This window comes from Trichosurus vulpecula, chromosome 8 (genome assembly GCF_011100635.1).
Source record: "Trichosurus vulpecula isolate mTriVul1 chromosome 8, mTriVul1.pri, whole genome shotgun sequence".
In the NCBI taxonomy this organism is placed as follows: Eukaryota; Metazoa; Chordata; class Mammalia; order Diprotodontia; family Phalangeridae; genus Trichosurus; species Trichosurus vulpecula.
Genome location: NC_050580.1, coordinates 10,299,017 through 10,318,920, shown reverse-complemented (window position 1 = coordinate 10,318,920; position 19,904 = coordinate 10,299,017). Strand labels below are relative to the sequence as shown.

General features: G+C 46.9%; 1 protein-coding gene and 1 long non-coding RNA gene across 5 annotated transcripts in view; one reads left to right on the top strand and one right to left on the bottom strand.

The window, feature by feature from the left end:
* Positions 1-508: 508 nt before the first annotated feature.
* On the bottom strand, positions 509-2,937 carry LOC118829949. The gene is made up of 3 exons (XR_005008998.1): positions 1,756-2,937; positions 934-1,027; positions 509-541 (listed from the first exon to the last, which is right to left on the bottom strand). It is a non-coding gene; the product is annotated as an uncharacterized LOC118829949 (long non-coding RNA).
* A 325-nt stretch (positions 2,938-3,262) lies between these two features.
* The window catches only part of EDRF1 (erythroid differentiation regulatory factor 1), a 36,792-nt gene continuing 20,150 nt past the window's right edge, over positions 3,263-19,904 (top strand). For 2 of the 4 annotated variants that reach the window (XM_036736084.1, XM_036736083.1), the window contains exons 1-13: positions 3,263-3,412; positions 6,801-7,009; positions 9,720-9,786; positions 10,175-10,300; positions 10,950-11,074; positions 11,377-11,536; positions 14,192-14,293; positions 14,581-14,702; positions 15,609-15,720; positions 16,657-16,804; positions 16,888-16,996; positions 17,164-17,275; positions 18,614-18,874. In XM_036736084.1, the coding sequence (XP_036591979.1) occupies positions 3,317-3,412; positions 6,801-7,009; positions 9,720-9,786; positions 10,175-10,300; positions 10,950-11,074; positions 11,377-11,536; positions 14,192-14,293; positions 14,581-14,702; positions 15,609-15,720; positions 16,657-16,804; positions 16,888-16,996; positions 17,164-17,275; positions 18,614-18,874 (1,749 nt within the window). In that variant the 5' untranslated portion in view covers positions 3,263-3,316. The remainder of the gene's footprint in view (positions 3,413-6,800; positions 7,010-9,719; positions 9,787-10,174; positions 10,301-10,949; positions 11,075-11,376; positions 11,537-14,191; positions 14,294-14,580; positions 14,703-15,608; positions 15,721-16,656; positions 16,805-16,887; positions 16,997-17,163; positions 17,276-18,613; positions 18,875-19,904) is intronic. The other 2 variants (XM_036736086.1, XM_036736085.1) reach the window with 1 other exon arrangement.

Below are 19,904 nucleotides of genomic sequence, written 5' to 3'. Positions count from 1 at the left end.
TTCCATTACATTCACGTACCACAACTTGTTCAGCCATTCCCCAATTCATGGGCATGTATTAGGAGGGCAGAATTTATAATTTCAAAGAGGATCATATATATGTCTGAAAGGTTCGGAACTGTGAGATATAAGGAACCTTCAAAGTAGGAGGCAGAAGAATCAAAGCATATATTTAGGCTCCACAGTAACCAACCCACAAACCAGCATCCCCATTTTGATATTTTGATCAAAAGCTTCCAGGCCCAATAAGTCCGCCTCACAAGAGTAACCAGGAGGCCACAGAGAAGCATGATGGTATAAAGCAAAATCATATACATGCTTCCCCTCTATGGTAAAAAGATTACCCACTGGCCTCAAGTCCTTGTTCAGCACTCCTCAGTCCTCACGTAGGTCAGCTCTGCTACCGGCAGCTCCTGCTTCAGCTTCGGCTGCAGCTGAAGCTGTAGCTGTAGCAGCCTCTGGCTCCAACGGAAGCTGTTTTTAACCATCCGGCTTCTGCAGGGGTGTAAGTTATGCCGGGGAAAGCACAGGTTCTTTCGATCTGCTTAAGCAAGGGAAGCAAGGTGAAGGGGCCTACAAGCTTACTCCAGTCCAACATACAAACAGCATTCAGTTAGTTCAGGGGAAAAAGCCAAACTATTCAAGGGCACTTGTTGACTAAGTGCTAAGGAGCCCATTTTTGGTTACCAACACAATTTCCCCTCAATTTCTGATTCTTTGCCACAGGGAACACAATTCTTGCATCAGATTTTGGGAACAAGAGCAACAAGAGCCAATCAGTGACTGTAAACCCTTATGCCCCAGTGCTGGGGGAATGACATGCCCCTCCCCCCCACTCACTCTATATGGAGACCATGTGGTTAAATGTGTAATTAGCAAAATGACTCATTAGCCTCTATGAAGGAAGGCCCAGGACCCTGACTGAGGACTCACATGAGATCCTCCAGCTGTGCTGAGAGTGGCACTGACTGCTAGGAGATCCTCAAAACAGCATCTTTCCCACCCAAAGGCTCTTGGGTTTTCTTGTCTGCAATGCACACATAGACACAGAGGTTTCAACCCATTGCCTGTTTAAAGAGTTATTGATACTAATGAAATTGCTTTTAGGATTAAAGGGACGCAAGACCAGCTGAGGAGGGCAAAGACCCTCCCTGACTACTGGGAAATGTCATAGGATCATAGATTTAGAGTAAAAAGGGCTGAGGCTGCTGCATTCAACCCCCCTCACTTTACAGATGAGGAAACTGAGGCAGAGAAAAGTTAAGTAACTTGCATAAGGTCAATCAAGCAATTTTAAAGACACACTGTCCCAGTTATGAAGCCAATGGCAAAAAGGCTGCTCCCAACCACACAATGGGCTAGTGGAGAAGGTCCACATCTGTCCTGGTTCACCAATCTTCCCCCTGGGTGACACCATCTGTGGGGATCTAGACAAGTGCCAAAACCCCATCGCACTTAAATTATCAATTAAACTTTAAAAAGGAGACACAAAATATCCTTTTGGTCATCCACTTGCCTGTGGTTTCTGATTTAACATTGGGGAACGGTGAGATCTTGTAAGCCTGGACCACTATGTTGAACTGCTTGCCATCACCAAGGACCTCATTCCTCTTGTGTCCTCTTCTTCCCTCCCTAGCCCCAGCAGGCCAGACCCTGCCCAACTGCCTGCCTGCTTCTGGAAGAGTCGAGTTGAGTCCTGTCCTGTCCTGTCCTCCCCTCCCCTAACCTGAGGGGGCTCTGCCCAAAGGAAGGTACCTTTTGATGGCCCAGAGCTGCCTCGTTCCCTTGGTGTTTACCAGTTAGACTTCTTTCTCAAAGGCCAAGCCTTAAACCCCATTCACTCTCGGCCCACAGCAGGTCCGCACCCAGGCACCACTAAGCGGTTACTTTTTGTCCCTCGGAGCTCAGAGTGAACGTCAGCAGTAACTGTTTCTCTTTGGAACCGCAGTCCTGGGCGCTCCCCTCCCACAGCCATTTTTTATTAAAGGGGCGGGCCCTGGACTCTCTTCTTAAAGAGGGCTATGCACCAAAGGGGGCTGCCTCACGCTCAGTGAGACCCTGAAAAGGCCTGGGGCTCCCACTGCATCCTGGCCATCTCCAGTCCTCCTGGTGAATATCTGGCCCCTGGACCCCAAGGTCCCGGAGGAGAACCAAGGACAAACCACACCAGCCTTTCCTCAGGTCCAGCTCCAGGCTGGATCCGCACGCCTCCCCCACCTCCACCTCCTGGAATCCCTGGCTGCCTTCCAGGCCAGACAACAATAAGCATTGATTAACGGCCTACTGTATGCCCAGCCCTGGGGATGGAAGGAAAGGAAGACAGTAAACGAAAGCCTTAACAAAGCCCACAAGCCTCCAGCTGCTTCTCAGAGCAATGGGGGACCGCTATGCTCCCCAAGATAACCCGTGGAGCTGGGGGGCCCTGCCCACCCGAGCTCCTCCCGCTGGGGATTCCTGGGGGGCCCGGGACCTTCTCTCCACTAGGTTCGGGGCAGGGGGTCCAGGGGCCACTTCCGACACCCCCTCATTTTTTGACAGGGCAGGGAAACTGAGGCCCCCGAAGGAACTAGCCCAAAGCTGGGTAGGATTCATACCGAGGGCCTGCGAGGCCTCCCTCATCTCCCCCTCTCCAGGGTAAGATGGGCTGTTACCAGCGCCTACTACATGCTCACTGTACTGTGTACACAGTAGGCGCTAAGTCACTGCTTGTGGCATTAATGAATGAAAGCCCGTTCGCCCTCCCCTCCCCCGCGGCCCCTTTGCCCTACACGGGGCACCGGCGGGGGAGCCCCCGGGGTGGGGTCCCAGCGCCGCAGCGCACTTTCTGACCGCTGTCCTGGGCCTCAGTTTCCCTCCGCGGGTACAATGAGCCCCTTAAACTGCGCGTGCTCAGGCCAAGCCCGTGTCCCAGGCTCCCTGGGTCTCCGTTTTCCCGCCCCCAGGCAGCTAGGAGGGAAGGAGAAGAAGAGTGCGGTGAGAGGAGTTGTAAATCCCGTGAGACCTTGTCTGCAGCTGGGGAGCATGCGCATGCGCAAGGCCAGTTCGGAGATGCGGCACGGCCTCCGCAGGAGAGCCAGCGCATGCCCAGGGGGGGCGGCGGGGGAAGCGGGGAGGGGAGGTGGCTGGTGCTCGCGAGATTTTGCATGGCTGCGCTTCCGCCTCCCGTGCGGCCGCCCTTCCTTCCTTCCTGTCAGGGGCGGAAGTGGTTCGTGAGGAGCCGTGGGAGTCGCTGCCGAGGCAGCGGAGGGTCGCTCCTTCCGCCAGTTCCGGAGGGAGGCCGGGGCCGGGCCGGGGCCTGGCCTGCGGCGGCGCCGCCATGGCGGAGCCCAGGGAGGCGGGCGCCGAGGCGCCACCGGGGCCCAGCGGGCTCAGCGTCCTCCCAGGAGAGGCGGCCGAGGAGCCGGCGCCGCAGGTAACCGCGAGGGACCCGGGCAGGCCTCCTGGCCCTCGAGCCTCGGTTTTCTTCTCACCCGGCGGGTGGCGGGCGTAGGCGGGGTCCGAGCGCCCGGGCAGCGTCCAGCCAGGGCAGGCCTCCCCAGGTCCGCGTTTTGGCTGCAGAGCGGGAGACCCCCGAGGAGGCGGCGGGGCTCCTGCGGTGCGGGGGCCGGGGTGTGGCGGGGTCGGCAAGGTTCCGGAAGCTTCTGGAATGCCTGCGTGGGAAACACTGGGAGAAGGGAAGGGCTGGAGGACCCTGGAGGGGAGGGGGAGGTACGACAGGAGGGCCCGGGCAGGCCGGACATGTCACCGAGGGGCCGAGATGGAGGTCTCGTGGCGGCCACGGCCGTGGAGGTGAATGAGGGAGAGCGGGGAGCAGAGAGGGAGGGACTGGGGGGGCGACATTGAGCGTCCACAAAGCCTCCCCCCACACACACACCGGGTAGAGGCGCGGGAGCCTGGGGAGCCTGGCCGTGGTTGGGAAACCTGGCTACACAGGGAGCCCCTTGTCCGGGTAAGGAGAGCCCGGCCTCGCAAGCTCCAGGAGCGGCTCCGTCTTGTGTCCTGTGACCGAGGATGCTGCTGGAGGCCGCTGTTTGTAGCCAGAGGCCCTGCCACAGTGGTTATGTTACCTCCTGCCCTGAACCTGCAGATCTCTTCTAGGGGCGCCGCCTCGTCGCCACCGACCAGATGCAGAAACACCCCGAGGTTAAGAACGGCCCACGCCTCGTTCTGTTTTCAGACACGCACAGAGCTTTCCTCACGATCATCCTGTGGGGAAAACTCAGTGTAGATATTCCAGGTTTACAAAAGGAGAAACTGAGGCCCCAGATCGGAAAGTGACTTTTCCAGGGTCGTACTGCTGGTAACTGGCGGTCTGGGAGCCACTGACCTGAATGGGACCATCGGGATCACTTTACAGATGAGGGGTACAGTGAAGGACCCGCTGAAGGTGACACAGATAACTCCCAGCAGAGCCGGGTCCAGGGGCTGTGGCAGGTGGCCCTTGTGAGCCGGCCCTGGCATAAGGCCTAAGCCTCAGCGAACAGTCTGACTGTAGAGGGGATGCTCAGGGAGGGAATCCTACCCAAAGGGTGTTTTCTGTGCAGGGGGCCAAGAGGGAGTGAGCATCCATTAAGTGCTGAGGATACAAGAATGAGTGTGGTCCTGGGGGAGCTGCCTTCTTATTGAGGGAAGCAGTCCTTCAAAGGAAGCCCAACTGCACATGCAGGATCCAGGGGGCTGAGGCCTGGATGGCAGGGGCACGAGGGAAGGGCACCCCTACTGGTCCTCCTTGAACTTAGAGGTTGAACCCTTACCCCATCCCCACTTAGTACCCATGGAAATGACTTACTAAAACCCCTTCTTGATTATGTAAATTATTTAGGGCTTGTTTCTACATTTTATTTCTTACGTGCCCAGGGTCACCCAGCTACTAAGTGTCTGAAGCCAGATTTAAACTCGGGAACACGAGTCTTCTGACTCCCAGCCCCACCTCTATCCACTGTGCCACCTAGCTGCCCCTTCACATTTTATTTAGGACAAGCCAAAAAGTAGCTTATGTGGTTAGGTCAGTTGTAAGTTAAAGAGTCAAACATAAGTTATAATTATTGACTAGTTGTGTTATTTTGGAATTAACAGACAAAAAGGGTCACCATAAATATGTTTCTCTACAAGCAGGAATTTACAATGTGGAATTAATCCATGTGGGATGAGTCCATTCCTTATGAAAGTCTGATGTGATGATTTTTTTTTCCTAAACAATGGTACAAAATTTTTGGTTCCTTGTAGTAGCCCTGATCAAATAATTTGTTTTAATAAAAAACAATTGAATGGGTTTTTTTTCCTGTAGTTTTGGGAGAAATGTGAGTGATAGGCTTTTTTTTTTAATTTAATATTTTTAATTTTTAGCATTAATTTTCACAAGAGTTTGAATTACAAATTTTCTTCCCATTTCTACACTCCCCCCCACTCCAAGATGGCATATATTCTGGTTGCCCTGTTCCCCAGTCAGCCCTCCCTTCTGTCACCCCACTCCCCTCCATCCCCTTTTCCCTTACTTTCTTGTAGGGCAGGATAGTTTTCTATGCCCCATTGCCTGTATATCTTCTTTCCTAGTTGCATGCAAAAACTTTTCTTTGAACATCTGCTTTTAAAACTTTGAGTCCCAAATTCTCTCCCCTCTTCCCTCCCCACCCACCCTCCCTCCCTAAAAAGGCAAGCAATTCAACATGGACCACATGTGTATCATTATGCAGAACCCTTCCATAGTACTCATGTTGTGAAAGACTAATTATATTTTGCTCCTTCCTATCCTATCCCCCTTTGTTCAATTTTCTCCCTTGACCCTGTCCCTTTGCAAAAGTGTTTACTTTTGATTACCACCTCCCCCATCTGCCCTCCCTTCTGTTGTCCATCCTTTTTTTATCTCCTTCCTCCTTTCCTGTGGGGTAAGATAACCCATTTGAGTGTGTATGTATTCCCTCCTCAGGTCAAATCCGATGAGAGCAAGATTCACTCATTCCCCCTCCCTGCCTTCTCTTCTCTTCCTACAGAACTGCTTTTTCTTGCCACTTTTATGTGAGATAATTTACCCTATTCTATCTCTCCCTTTCTCCCTCTCTAAATATATTCTTCTCTCATCCCTTAATTTAATTTTATTTTTTTTAGATATCATCCCTTCATATTCACCCTGTGCCCTCTGTCCGTGTATATATATATACATATATATATGTATATGTATATATATACATATACATATATATGTATATGTATATATATACGTATACATATATATGTATACGTATATACATATACGTATACATATATATATGTATATGTATATATACACACACATATATGTATATTCCCTTCAGCTACCCTAATACTGAGGTCTTATGAATCATACACATCATCTTTCCATGTAGGAATGTAAACAAAACAGTTCAACTTTAGTAAATCCCTCATGATTTCTCTTTCTTGTTTACCTTTTCATGCTTCTCTTGATTCTTGTGTTTGAAAGTCATATTTTCTATTCAGCTCTGGTCTTTTCACTGAGAAAGTCTGAAAGTCCTCTATTTTATTGAAAGGCCATATTTTGCCTTGGAGCATGATACTGAGTTTTGCTGGGTAGGTGATTCTTGGTTTTAATCCTAGCTCCATTGAACTCCGGAATATCGTATTCCAAGCCTTTTGATCCCTTAATGTAGAAGCTGCTAGATCTTGTGTTATCCTGATTGTGTTTTCACAATACTCAAATTGTTACTTTCTGGCTACTTGCAGTATTTTCTCCTTGATCTGGGAGCTCTGGAATTTCCAGCTGCCATCTTGGTTCCACCCCCCAGTGATATGCTTTTGCCAAACAGGAATCGGTGCTACTTCTCGGAGGCAATGAAGTGAAGAGTAGGGCCGTGGTGAAGTATTCATCTGCCCCTCCCCGTGCCGCCTTTGCCCGTCTCGAGGAGAAAACGGACCTAAAGCTTCCACCTGCCAACTGGCTACGGGAAAGTGCCAAACTTGGCCCAGCAGGAACCACCATTCTGGGCAACAGTAAGAGGAGCAAGCCCTTTTCGAGGTAAGCCAGTGTCCCACATGCCCCAGACTTTACCTTTCTCTAAGTCTGTTCTTGCTAGCACTTGGTGCATCTCTAATGACAGTCAGACTGGAAGCAAAGGTGATGCTCTATCTTTGGACCCTTTAAAAAAAGTATTATGAAAGTGTCGAGTTATCATTAGTTTATCATCTATAGAATGTCCACTTGATTCTTCATAATGCTGAATTTGAATCCTTTTGGGAGTCCCACAGTCACCTCTTACTCTTAGCCATTGGTTGTCTATAAATGAATACCCTGAATATCTGATCTCTCACGTTGGATGATGGAGTAAATGGAGCTAATATTTGCATAATACTTGGAGAGGTACACTTAAAATGAATGGGGGCTGGGGGGTGTACATAGGGCATCCGGACTGACATGCTTTACAGTAACATTAGGCATCTTTACAGATACGTATTAGTGTTTGCTAGAAATTCTGCATTCATAAGGAATTGCTGATCGTGGAATAACATGAAGGAGATTCTTTAAAATGGTTGCTGGTCCAGCTCCCTCTTTTTACATGACCCAGCTGAGGCCCAGAGAGATGAAGCGACTTTCCCCAAGTCATCCACATGGTAAATGGGCAGGGCTGAGGTCAGACACTCTAGCTTTAGTCCTGTGCCTTTTCCGTGATCCAGCATGGCTGCCCGTGGTCTCCACGTCAGATTCCCGAGCACTTAGCCTGCTGTCAGTACCCTGAAGGACCTGTGATTGTATCAATTCAGGCCTAACCTCAGCGCTAACTGAAGCCCCACTGCTTGACCGATGGTGGAGCTGCTACCAGGCTGAGGAGTGTGGAAACATTGGGCAGCTTGTCGCCCTGTGTTGGCGCTGTAAAAGTGGTTTGTGTATCTGACCAAAGGGCTCACCCAGGAGCTAAACCCTTGTGCTGAGGAGTTTGAATCCGTGGCTTTGGTGTTTATTTTGCCTTCATAAACTCCTTGGAATTGAGAATTTGAAGGAAGGCGAGCACCTGGCCCAGTCTCTCATTTTACAGATGAAGCTGCTGCCTCATAGAGGTCACTCAGAACACAGAGCGAGGAATCGAACCCAACTCCCTGATTTTAGAGCTGCCATTTATAGTCCTCGTTTATTGGAATGACTTATGTAGAGGTTTGTCTCTCTTCGTTGAATCTGTGAGTCCGAGGAGCCATTCCTCCGAATAGAGAGCGCATGGGCTTTGGAATCCCAGGCCTTGGGTGCAGATGGCATCTCCTGCAGGCACCATCTTGAACAAGTCACTTCACTCTCTCTGGACTTCAGTTTCCTCATTGGTAAAAAGGAGTTGGATTAGGAAAAAAATGTTCTCCTACATCTCCTCTAGTTGTAAATTGTGTGAGCCTCTCCCTTGGGTGGCTGCTAGTACCTGCGGGGGTGCGGCTCTGACACCCACCCCCACCCCCTCAGTTAAGCCAGGAAAGTCACTCCTCATTGTGGCTACTAGGTATAGTGCTGTAGGTGTTACTGCTTGAAGATATGGGAGAAAGACAGAAGAGAATGTTGACAAATCTTATGCAAAGACTGAGTCAGTGGTGTGCAACATCCCTTTTACAAACAGAGTCGTTTATTGGAACCACATCCTCTATGGGAACAGTTCTCAAGGTCTGTAAGTCCTCGATGTTTCCACAATGTTAATGTGTTTATTATTAATACGTTCATTTCTTTATCTTCTGACATCTGTTCCCGGTGTCCAAAAAGCAGCAAAGAATTGCCAGGCTAGGGGTGATTTAATCCAACCCCCTCATTTTATGAGGCTTGGGGATTAAGTGACTTATCCAAGGTCACACAGCTCAGAAGTCTCACAAGTAAGACTTTATCTTCTATCACTTAACAGACTAGAAATCCAAGTTCCAGAAGTTAAGTGACTTGTTGCAGCCAGTTAATGGTGGAACCAAGGCTAGAAGAACCCAGCTCTCCTTTCTAAGTCTAATAATTCTTAGTCTAATATAAGTCTATAATAATATAGTCTAATAAGTCTAATATAGTCTAAGTCTAATAATAAGTCTAATAATCTTGCTGCTGAGTCAGGATAGTGAAATAACAAAATCACATATTCCTAGAAATCTCTCAGGATCACTATTAAGTGCACCATGCACTACTCAATGATTTCTGCATTGATGGAACTAAAAGGCCCCCAAAGGTAATTTTGGTGTTCTGCTCTGGTTTTTTTTTCCCTACACCAAAAATTGAATCTCTTTTGTTGGTTGCTTCCTTGTCCACAAAATGAATTTTAGAATGCTAGGGGAAAGGAACATGCATTTATTAAACTACTATTATGTGCCAGGCACTGTGCTGTGTGTTTCACAGATAACTCATTTGGTGAGTTTTATAATCATAAAAATATTAAGTTGGGTAATTTTAGTGATTTAAAGCTCCACTCCAAATGTGTCTCCTAAAGAGGGATTTTCTTAACTTTTTTTTGCATCACGAACCCCTTCGATAGCCCTTTGACAGTCTGGTGAAGCTGAAGGACCCCTTTTAAGAATAAATTTTTTGAAATTTATAATTGAAGGAAATGCTATATTTCAGTTAGAGCTCAATGAAAATAAAGGTGTGGGTTTTTTTTCCCCACCCAAGCTTATGGCTCCCTGAAGTCTCTCCGTAGCGTTCTTGGATACCGAGCTACGAAGCTTTGTTATCTACATGGTACTGTGGGCTCCCTTTTAATCCATGGTTTCTTTCTCTGTGATAGCTTCGGTATGGCATATGACTTCATTGACTCTGTTGGAAATGATGTGGACGTTGTGTCTGATTCAGAAGTACGTACCCACCCTTGCTCGTCCCCTTGACAATGTCCGTCTTTAGAGTTGGTTGATTGGGAGTCGGTCTGGTTCATCTGCCATATGGGCAGGGGAATTGGGAGTGGGGAGACCTTGGTGCATGGGGAAGTGGAGCCCGGATTGAGGGTTCTCTGTGGCCCATGGTCCTTAGTGTTTTTGAAAACTTAAGCAGGTTAAAACAAAAACAAAAAGATGGTCACATACCCATGTGAACGTGGTTACCATGGCACCTCATATAATAATTCCTGATAGAAAGTATTTATTTACTTGTACATAAAGAAACCCAGCCGGGTTGTTGTGATCTAAATGAAAGCTAAGACAGGAATTTCTTCCCACGTTGTTGTTTGTTTTGTTTTTCTGTTCTAAGAACATCAAAAAGCTCCTGAAGATCCCCTACAGTAAGTCCCATGTCAGCATGGCGGTGCATCGCATCGGAAGGACTCTTCTTCTGGATGAGCTGGATATTCAGGAGCTCTTCATGAGGTCATCCCAGGTAAAGCAGGTGTAGGAAAACCAGCCACGGCTTTGTTAAGGTGTTTGGTGATGTGACCTTTGATTAGGAGGCACTAGTTGCAGTATTGTAAAAAATATGTTGATTCCCCAGTGCTTTGATATAGCAGAATGTACTTTGAAAGATCCACAATTGCGTCTTCGTGGGCACGCTCACACTATCAAGGCCTATCACAACTCCACCCCTTATTCTGAGCAGTTCTTGGATTCAGGATAAATGGGAAACACTTAACAGGGTAGATACTAGATTAAATGGGGCTGGGAAAGGCTTCCTGAAATAATCCAGAGCAGATCACTGTAAGAACACCAACCTATTTCCTGTTGTGTTCATCAGTGGTCTTCCTCTGGCTTCAGCAGATTGTCTGGCTAAACTAGCTACAGTCTCTCTTCTCGACTGCTTTTGGGTGTTTTGTTCAGCGATACCCTGCTCTGGGTGTGTGTGTCCATCTCTGTGTCTGTCTGTACATCGGTCCTCCACAGTGTTTGCAGTTATTTAAATTGCTGTCTTCAGAAAGGACATTTGTTAAAATCATCAGTAGTATTCTGTAAGGGCATGTTTATTAAATAGTGTCGCTAAGAGCCTCTAGTGGGCCATTATTTTGACATGCTTAATCCACTCTGCTATTACTCAGACCGGAGATTGGACGTGGCTCAAGGAGTTCTACCAGCGGCTCATCGATCAGAAGTGGCAGCGGAAGAAGAAAAGCAAAGAACACTGGTACCAGAAGGCAATTCTCTCCAAGTTCTTATATTACAGGTACTCAGCGCCATGCAGTTTATCCTTCCTTCACCTTGGCTTCATGGAAAAATAAATAAGTAATCTATGGTCTAAGACAATCTGAATCTCTTGACACTAGTGAGATGGCATTGTATTTAAACTTTGAGGTTTTAAAAGTTTACTTTGAGCCTGTTCGCTGTGGCAGAATGTTCACAAGAGGCTCCCCGGAGTCCTTGACCAGGTGGCTCAGCCTTCTAAGCAGGGGGTGTTGGGGTTTCATGTCGGGGTCTTGGGCACCATTCTTGGATGGTGGCGCTCAGGCATCTGGCTTTGTGTTTCAGCATTAATGGCGATGGTGCCGCTCAGCCTGTCCCATCTGCGGCAGAGCCAGGAGCCCCTTCCAGTCCAGATCAGACACATGAGGACACTGAAGGGGCTTCCTGGCCAGCCCCTTTTGAGATGCCATCCTCTGTTTCTGATGATCCAAGTGCGTCTAATCAGGTCAGTCAGTCAGCACTTCGCTGTTCACTTGTGGCAGAAAATAAATGGGATGAAAACTGAAGGGCCAGAGAGAAGGATGCACAACTTTCTTGGGACTGTGGATTCGAAGGAACAAGGACCCTTTTGTCCACTTAGCCTAAATTGTTGGGTTTCCAGAGCTCCTGTGGAGGCTAAATTAGAATTGCAGATAGAATTCATCCAAAGATCCCCATGTTTTCTTAGTTTCACTTCCACTTATGGGACTCATAGCAGTGATGAGTCTGTGGGTAGTGGATTGTTTGAGTTATGTGTTTTAAGAACATAGAGGTGCCTGACCTGCTTAGCCTGACCAACCCTCGTGTTTGGGGTCTCTAAGGCTGTCAGCCTTGTTTAGAGGCCCCAGATAAAAGAGTTGAAGCATCCATCTCATTTCCTTCCCAGGCCAGAGGCAGGAGAAGATAAACAGTTGGGCACTGGGGTGGCTTTGCGTGGCTTGTTTCCAGTCTGGGGCTTCGCCTTTCCCCCTCCTCATCTTGGGCTTTTCCCATCCCTGTTAACAAAGAGGAGTGTGCTCCCATAAGTGATCAGATGGCAGATTCTGTTTAGTATCAGACAATAGTATTGGCAAACTTAGAAGACTAAAGGCAAGACAGTGGGGTGGATTAATGTGGACATTTTCATTTCATCACAGATTTAACAGCATTTGACCATTTTATGACCTTTTATTAGCTCAAGTATTACTGAGACCAGTAATGTTAGGGTTTCACATTGTTAATTCTAAACCATCTCACAGTTTAGTCCAGTGGCATCAGGGAGTGGTATTTAGGCATACTGCCCTTTTAAAGAACATATGGAAATGTGTTTCTCGAAATGCTCCAGCAATGCTAGAGTGTCCCCTGTGCTGACCAGCTGTCTTTGAGGAGCCTCCTGGCTGTCCTCACGGGCAAGAATATTCTCTGTCCTAGTCTGCACTAGTCCCTTTGGACCAAAAAAGAATGGTTTTAACAAGTTCAGAATCTCAAGAGTTTAGCATAATTTGTTTTTGTAGTTTCAACCAATTGCAATGTCTTCCTTGTCGACTTAATAGTCAGAGGTGAACCTTGTGTGCACATATTAATATGCTATTAAGTATAACTTAAGTCAAAAGTGTTGTTTTTTAAAATTTAGATTGGGTTTGTTAAAAGCAATATAAAGCATCTTAAGGAAATGCTTCGCTTAATTAACATTCCTGTATTTGTTACCTAAAATTAAGAAAAGTAAGCTTAGAACTATGTAATAAGTATGGGCAATCTTCTTGTAACTCCCTGCTTACAGATGACCCTTAACATACCCTTGGCCTATCCACCTCAGCAGTGGCAGTGAAATTCCCACTCCCACTTGAAAGTGTATCTTGTGATGAAACTTAAAAGCTTGAGATTCAGAAATAGGTGAAAGATGGGGAGAGTTTGAGGGAGCAAATGTCAGGTGAGACTCCCCAGGCACAGCTGCCCTGCTCTGGGCGGCTCCCCGCCACATAAACATCTCCTGCTGCCAAAGGCGTTGGCGTCACTGTGCTGCTCTGCCAAGAATTCCATCAGTCAGAGGCATCAGTCAGCCAGGCAATTGCTCATCGAGATGCAGATAACTGGGAAGATTGAGGGGCTTTCTGTCATGTGCCCCTTATAAGTAAACTGAGTCCATGGCCCTGGGTGGGGGCCAGCAAGAGGGGGCTGGAATGGGAAGGTGCTCAAGACACTGGCACCCTGTCAGGACATTCTGGGGCTGAATCTGCACTCAGAGGGACAGGAAAGTCTTCCTTTTCTGTTTTGTCCTTTATTCCCCTCCCAGGAGCCCTGGACCCCGAAGTTAGGACAGTCATATTACAGACCAACTACAGTGTGAATTCACTAGTCTTCATTGACTAGTCTGGAGCCTGTCATTCATGGAAAGTGGTTCTGTTTTCCAAACATCCAGTATAGAGATCAGCTTACAGGCATCTGTGGGACACACAGTGTAACCAAGTACACCCAGTGCTATATTGTGCCTATGAGAGAGAGAGAGAGAGAGAGAGAGAATGGGTGAGATGCCCCAGCAGGGTAGGGAGGCTCTGAGGTAGAGACCTAGCAGCCTGAGAACATGCACGCCACACAGCTGCACTGAGCAGTCTCTGGGTCTGACAGCAGTCTGAATTAATGGTGCCGGCATCTCCTGGGTGAGCAGAGCCAACAGCCAGATTTGTCCTGGGAGCAAGAGGTTTCTTCCTCATCCCGGACTCAGCACAGTCAATCACGCAGGCCTGAGCGGGCTTCTTCCGCCATAGCTCGGGCTTCTTGCCTTACGTGAGTCCGTCCTTTTGATCAGAGTATCAGGTCAATGAGAAAACAAAAAACAGGACCTCAAAAGTGAGCTTTTGACGTTTTTAAAAAAAGAGGGTGAGCCTCACTCTAGCAAGTTTCGGTCTTATTTTGCTATCAGTAATTGCCGTGTGAGTCATTGCAGCTGTGGTCTTGGAGCTCTGGCTGGCGTAAGCTCCCTGGGGTACAAAGATGCTGTGATGGGGATGTTGGGGCTCCAGATAGACTGAGAATTGTACTGCTTTGTACTCTGAATGTTTGGCTTAGTATACTTGAAAAATATGTGTGACACAAGAAATTGTGATGGCAGCAGAATCACTCCTTGTCCTTGCACTTTTCACAGGGAAGTGAGCCTCTTGAACCCTCATATATAGTGGGGCATGTGGCCTCAGCCCCAAAAGAACAAAACCTGACTACTTTATTCAATGACGGTGAGAACAGTCAGGTATGCTTTCTGTGCTATCTGAGCTCAAAGACCTAATTCTCAATTTACGTGATCATTTAAAAGTTGGTCTCAATTGGAATCAGTAGGGGAATCAGTAGTCCATTTACTTCTAGAAATAGCTTTGTGTAGCATCTGTAATACTTAAATTACTGTGGTTGTGTAGTGTAGTTTCTTTGTTCGTTTTTTCTTCATCTTTCTTTCATAGTCTTTCTGTGGATCATAGGTGAACATGTGGTGCAAATAGGTGAAAATTTCTGATTTAGTGATTTTTTTTTTCCTAAACAAAGGGTCTTAAGAATGACTTTGTTCGGAATATCTTATGGACCTTTGAAGACATACACATGTTGGTAGGCTCAAACATGCCCATCTTTGGGGGAGGACGGTATCCTGCTGTCAGCTTACGCCTCAGGTGAGTCAAAAGTTGCGTCCCTCTCTTGATGCACTTTGTGCATTTTTCCTTTACTCTATAGTTCCCAGTATCATTGTGAAATTTGCTTTGAGAAAGTTATAAAGTCACGGCAAATACACTGGACCACCAGGAAATCTGTCTTCTCTACTTATTAGCCAGCACATTTCTGGACTCCATAATAGGAGTAACCGGACTGGCTCCGAGCCTGTGGAAATCACATATGGCAAACCACTTGGGAAACTGCCAAGTGCCTTGCAGATGCATTGGTCTTCATCGTGACCATTGTCATTAATATCCTTGTCTTGTGGCACTGAGAATTATGATGGTTGCCCTTTTTCGTTTTGTTATTTTCTGGTTTAAGCTGCTACACAAAGGAGCCAGCGTTTCTAACCTATGCTGAAAATCCTTTGAGCTCTCTTCTTAGCATGGGGGCTTTTGGGGGCTAGGTCTTGAACCTAAATCTCAGAGTTGTGGTGATATAGATGGTAGGTAGAAAAGTTTAGCTTTAATTTGAGAGTGACTTCCCTGTGTAACTATTTGAGAAGTTTTCTTGGTTAACTGAGAACATTTAGCCATAGCACAAACCCAACCCCCTTGCATTCCGGCACAGACAAGTGAGGATGGGCTCGTGAGGTGGTATATTGTGGCATCCGTCACACTAGCCTGGGGTATCCTGGGTTGTGTGTGTTGCTTGTCCTGGCCTGCCTGGCTTTCTGCTGTGATATTTCATTCCGATGTTAACTGCAAACATGTCTCTGCCCCATTGCTAAACTCAACACAAGTCGAGCTTCCAGGAATGTGCATTTCACCTAGAAACAGTTACTGATGATTGAAGGAGGGGTTAGGGTCATCACGAGGCAGCTCTCGCCAACTCAGTCAGCTGACCCAAGGTTTGTTCATTTTCAGGGATAACAACAAACCAATTAATGTACTAACTGGAATTGATTATTGGTTGGACAACCTAATATGCAACGTGCCCGAGCTGGTGATGTGTTTTCACGTGAACGGTATCGTGCAGGTACAGTAAAATGTAAATGTGCATTGTTTTCATTGCCTGTAAGAACGGACGCCAAAGTAGGGGGAGGTTTTAGTGATATTTCAGGAGAGGAGATCTATAGTAAATGACAGTAAGGTTGAGGTAGAAGCTGGAATGCTTGTGAATATTTACATGCTCTATTTTAAAATGACAGGGAAATGGAGCAAGCCGACCCTTTGAGGAGGGCCCTGGGTGTCACAGAGCCTCAGTTTGTTACCACTGGTTTCTTGTGGTTACTAAAAGCCTTCTGTGAGCAGAACTTGGGCAGAGGGGCTGTTACTGTTTCCATTATGCAGATAAAACTGAGGTGAAGGCTTTGCCCAAAATCACACAGCCAGGAAGCATCTGAGGCCAGAGTTCACCCCAGGGCCAGCATTCCCTGCAGCCTCCAGTTCATCTTCAGGCAGGCGACTTGCTGCTCTCCGTCTTGCACTTGTGAAGTCCTGTGCTAGATCCCCTGTGTTAGCCCTCTCTCCCAGCATTGTGTCCTGTGCTACTTGAGTGTACCAGGGTCTTTAATGGCCCCATGAGACATCCCCGAGCCAGTCAGCAAGCACTGAAGTGCCTACCGTGTGCCACGCTCCATGCTTGGCCCTGAAGAGACAGGGACAAAGAAGCATAGATCCCTCCAGAGCTCCTTATGTCCACGTGAACTTTAAAATATTAATGTCTTTTGGGCTGCAGTCCTTCAGCAGGTTTGAATCTACTGCCGTGTTAGTCACCACCCAGGCTGCACCTCTCTTTCCCCCTTCTTCCCACACCTCAGTCACTCCTTCTTGCCCCTACTATACAAGTACCCCTGGGGGGGCCCTGGGGTCTAAAGTTCTCCCTTGTGGCTTATCCACAGTCTATACCTCCACAAGTCTTCTGCTCCCAGGGTTTTCTCCTAAAACTAGTCCTTTGTCTTTATCTTGATAGAAATATGAAATGATCAAGACAGAAGAGATTCCTAATTTGGAGAACTCCAATTTTTCTACTAAAGTGATAAAAGATATTGCACAGAATATTTTGTCGTTTCTGAAATCCAATTGCACCAAAGAAGGGCACACCTACTGGCTGTTTAAAGGTAAACCAATTTCTGGGGTGGCTCAGAGCCGACGGGGTACCTGGAGGTGGACCCTTGGCAAAGTGTTGGGGTTTCCCTTTCAGCCAGTGGCAGTGACATCGTCAAGCTCTACGACCTCACCACCCTTTGTGAAGAAACTGAGGACAAATATCAGAACCCCTTCACAGTGCCTGTGGCCATTCTCCTGTACAAGTGAGTGGGGGCACCCAGAGAGCAAGCGTGTACAGCCATCATCCCCAAAGCCAGCTAGGCTTAGAGGAGGAGATGTGCCGGGGTGGGGCGGAATGAAGGGTGGAGGAGGCTGCCATGGAGTTGCCTTTGCCAAAGTGTACATGTGTGTGGTGTGTTCTCTTTTGTAGGGTTGCTTGCAACATGATGATGAAGAAAAATCAAAATAAGAAACACTATGGAACAATCAGAACATTGCTTCTTAATTGTCTGAAGTTACTGGACAAGGGAAGACACCCTCAAGTAAAATTATATTTTATATGTGCTTTAAATTTTTGCTTTCGGAACTTTGGGCTGTGTGATCGCTTGGAGTCACCCCGAATGTCTGTTTAGTCAGAATGGGGAGAACAAGGGACATGGGGGCCTTTGTTTTGTTTGGAGAGGCATCTCCAATTTAAACACGTTTCACATCCTTTCTCCCAGTTAGTCTGAATCGTTTGGATATTTGGGGAAGTGAATACATGTGGGGTAAAGTATTTGGTGGGGTGGATTTGCCAGATGTTCTTGGTCCACACTGATTCTTACCGTGGTCATATCTGATTGTGGATGCTTGAGAAACCAAGGTTAAGATTAACGGAGAGGTGACAAGGTACCTTACCATCTAAATGTCTCGCACAGTTCACTGAGCTGGAACACAGGACATTTTTGTCTTGTATTCCCACATTCTGTGGTTTCTCATCAGTCACCTGGCCTCTCTCGGTGTTCACACTGCTCTGTGTGGCTCTTTTGGAAGGCACTCCATGTCTGTAGAGAAGGGAATAGAGTAGATTAGGGAGTGGATCGAGCCTCCAAGGACCAACATCATTTCTTGTTCATTTTCCAGAACCATGGCTAAGAACAGACTGAAATTACCGTATTTTTTCTGGTTGGGCTTTCACTAAATCTTGGTGTTTTCTCTAAAGAGAAATTCTAGCATCTCCCTTTGGGGGCTTTTCAGTTGAATTGGAGCCCAGTGAGAAAAGTGCTTTAGGAGCCAAGGGCAGAACAGCTAGCAGCCCATGTCAACCTGTGGCTCTTTACCAAGTGCTTTCCTCAATGGGGGGAAACCCTGAAGCCAGTAACGAAGTGGTGTAGGAATTATCTCCACTTTATGTAGAAAAGGAGACAACTTTGCCTCATCTTGAAATGGACTGTGTGACATATTCCAGTGCCAGTGTGGACAGGAGCCTTTCACATTTTGTGATGCATAGACATCAGTCTGAGAATTTTTAAACATCCTCAGTTTTATTGGTAACAAGGAATTATTTTGAAACGTTGTTACATTCTTGGCATGCAATATTTTGGATGGCTTTCCTTTCTGTAATACTTCTTCAGGTTCTCTGGTTATACTCGTGAGAGCCTTTGATTAGATTCCGGTCTGTGTCTAAGCCTTGTCATCCCCCCTGAGCTGGCGGGGCATCTGATCACCCTGAGAGGCCTGTGTGTGGCATGGGGTTTTTTGGCAAGCGTTTTCTTCGAAACTTTGAACCGTAGCAGCATTGGAAATTGGGCTTAGTGGGATGATTTTTTAGAGTCCTCCAGATGTGATTCATTTTATGACAGTCACTCATACCTGTTTCTCTTTGTTTCTTTTTTGATAAGATTATTGCTTCGGCCAATTACATGCTTTCCGAGCTCTTTCAGTTGGATGAACCTAAAAAGGAAGAAAGTTCGGAGTCTCCTTTAAATGAGAACTCCGATGAAAGTTACAGTGAGGAAGAGGAGGAGATGCCGGACAGTGATGAGAACGGGGCCTATGGCTCGAGCGCCGACCCTCCTGATGACAAGAAAGCTGTGGCCGTGATTAAGTCTGTGGGAGAATTGTCAGTGCCTGAGAAATATAAATCCATTCATCAAATCCGAGTGAGCCATCGGCAGATTAATAGAGCGATAAAGATACTGGTGTACTTGGGTAACATGGTTAAAAATAGTAGTTCTTGATTTTTAAATGCGTCACTGTCCATCAGGTTTATGTGATCAAATTTCAAGTTGAAGACAGCTAACTTATCCCCCCAAGTCTTCTCTTCTCCAAGGAATCTTTCCCAGCTCGTTTAGCTGCCGCTCCTTCTCCCCTCCCCATCCTGGTTGCCCTTGAGCACACAATTCACCTTGTCTGCTTTATCCTGGTCTGTGGCTGGCACAGGACAGAGTCCTTACCTCTCTCCCTCTTTTTCACCCTGGGATTCAGCCTTGGCTTTGGGCTGCCTGGTCAACCCCTTGAGCTCACAGTTGGTTAAAAACCCCAGCTCTTTTCACAAGAACTGCTGGGTCATTGGCCACACTGATTCCATCTTGCTTTGGAAGTTGGGTTTGTTTGGTTTTTTTTTCAGTCTGAAGTTTAGAACTTTACCTCTTTATCCATATTATTATTAAATATTATTTTCTTGTTTACTTTGGCTCGTCTTAGTTTACTGAGGTCTTCTTTGGATCTGGACTCTTGCCTTCCAGTGTGTTATCCCTCAAAACTTCATGTTATCTGAAAGAAGTCCAGTGTGCCTTCTTTCTGTCTTTTATTTTTATCAAGTCATTGATAGAAAAGTTGGATACAGAGACAGGACAGGTCAGCACTGACCCATCACTTGTGTTAGTGAACTCTCGGTACTTTTAACCCCTAGTCTTCTGACCCTGATAAAGTGTCTGTTTGTAGGATATACTTAAGGGTTGAATGATAAGGTGAAAATGCAAAGACTTAAGTGATTTCTGTCACTAATTGTTTTTCTTAAATTTTATGAAGTTGCTATTACTATAATGACAATCACGTAAGTTTGTTCAAATTTTGAAAACTAGGTCTTTTAAAATCTCCAATTTCAGAAGCTGCGTATTAGCTCTTTATGTTGTCCAGGAATTCCATTAGTAAAACAGCAGTCCGAAGGTTCACCAACAATGAAGGTTT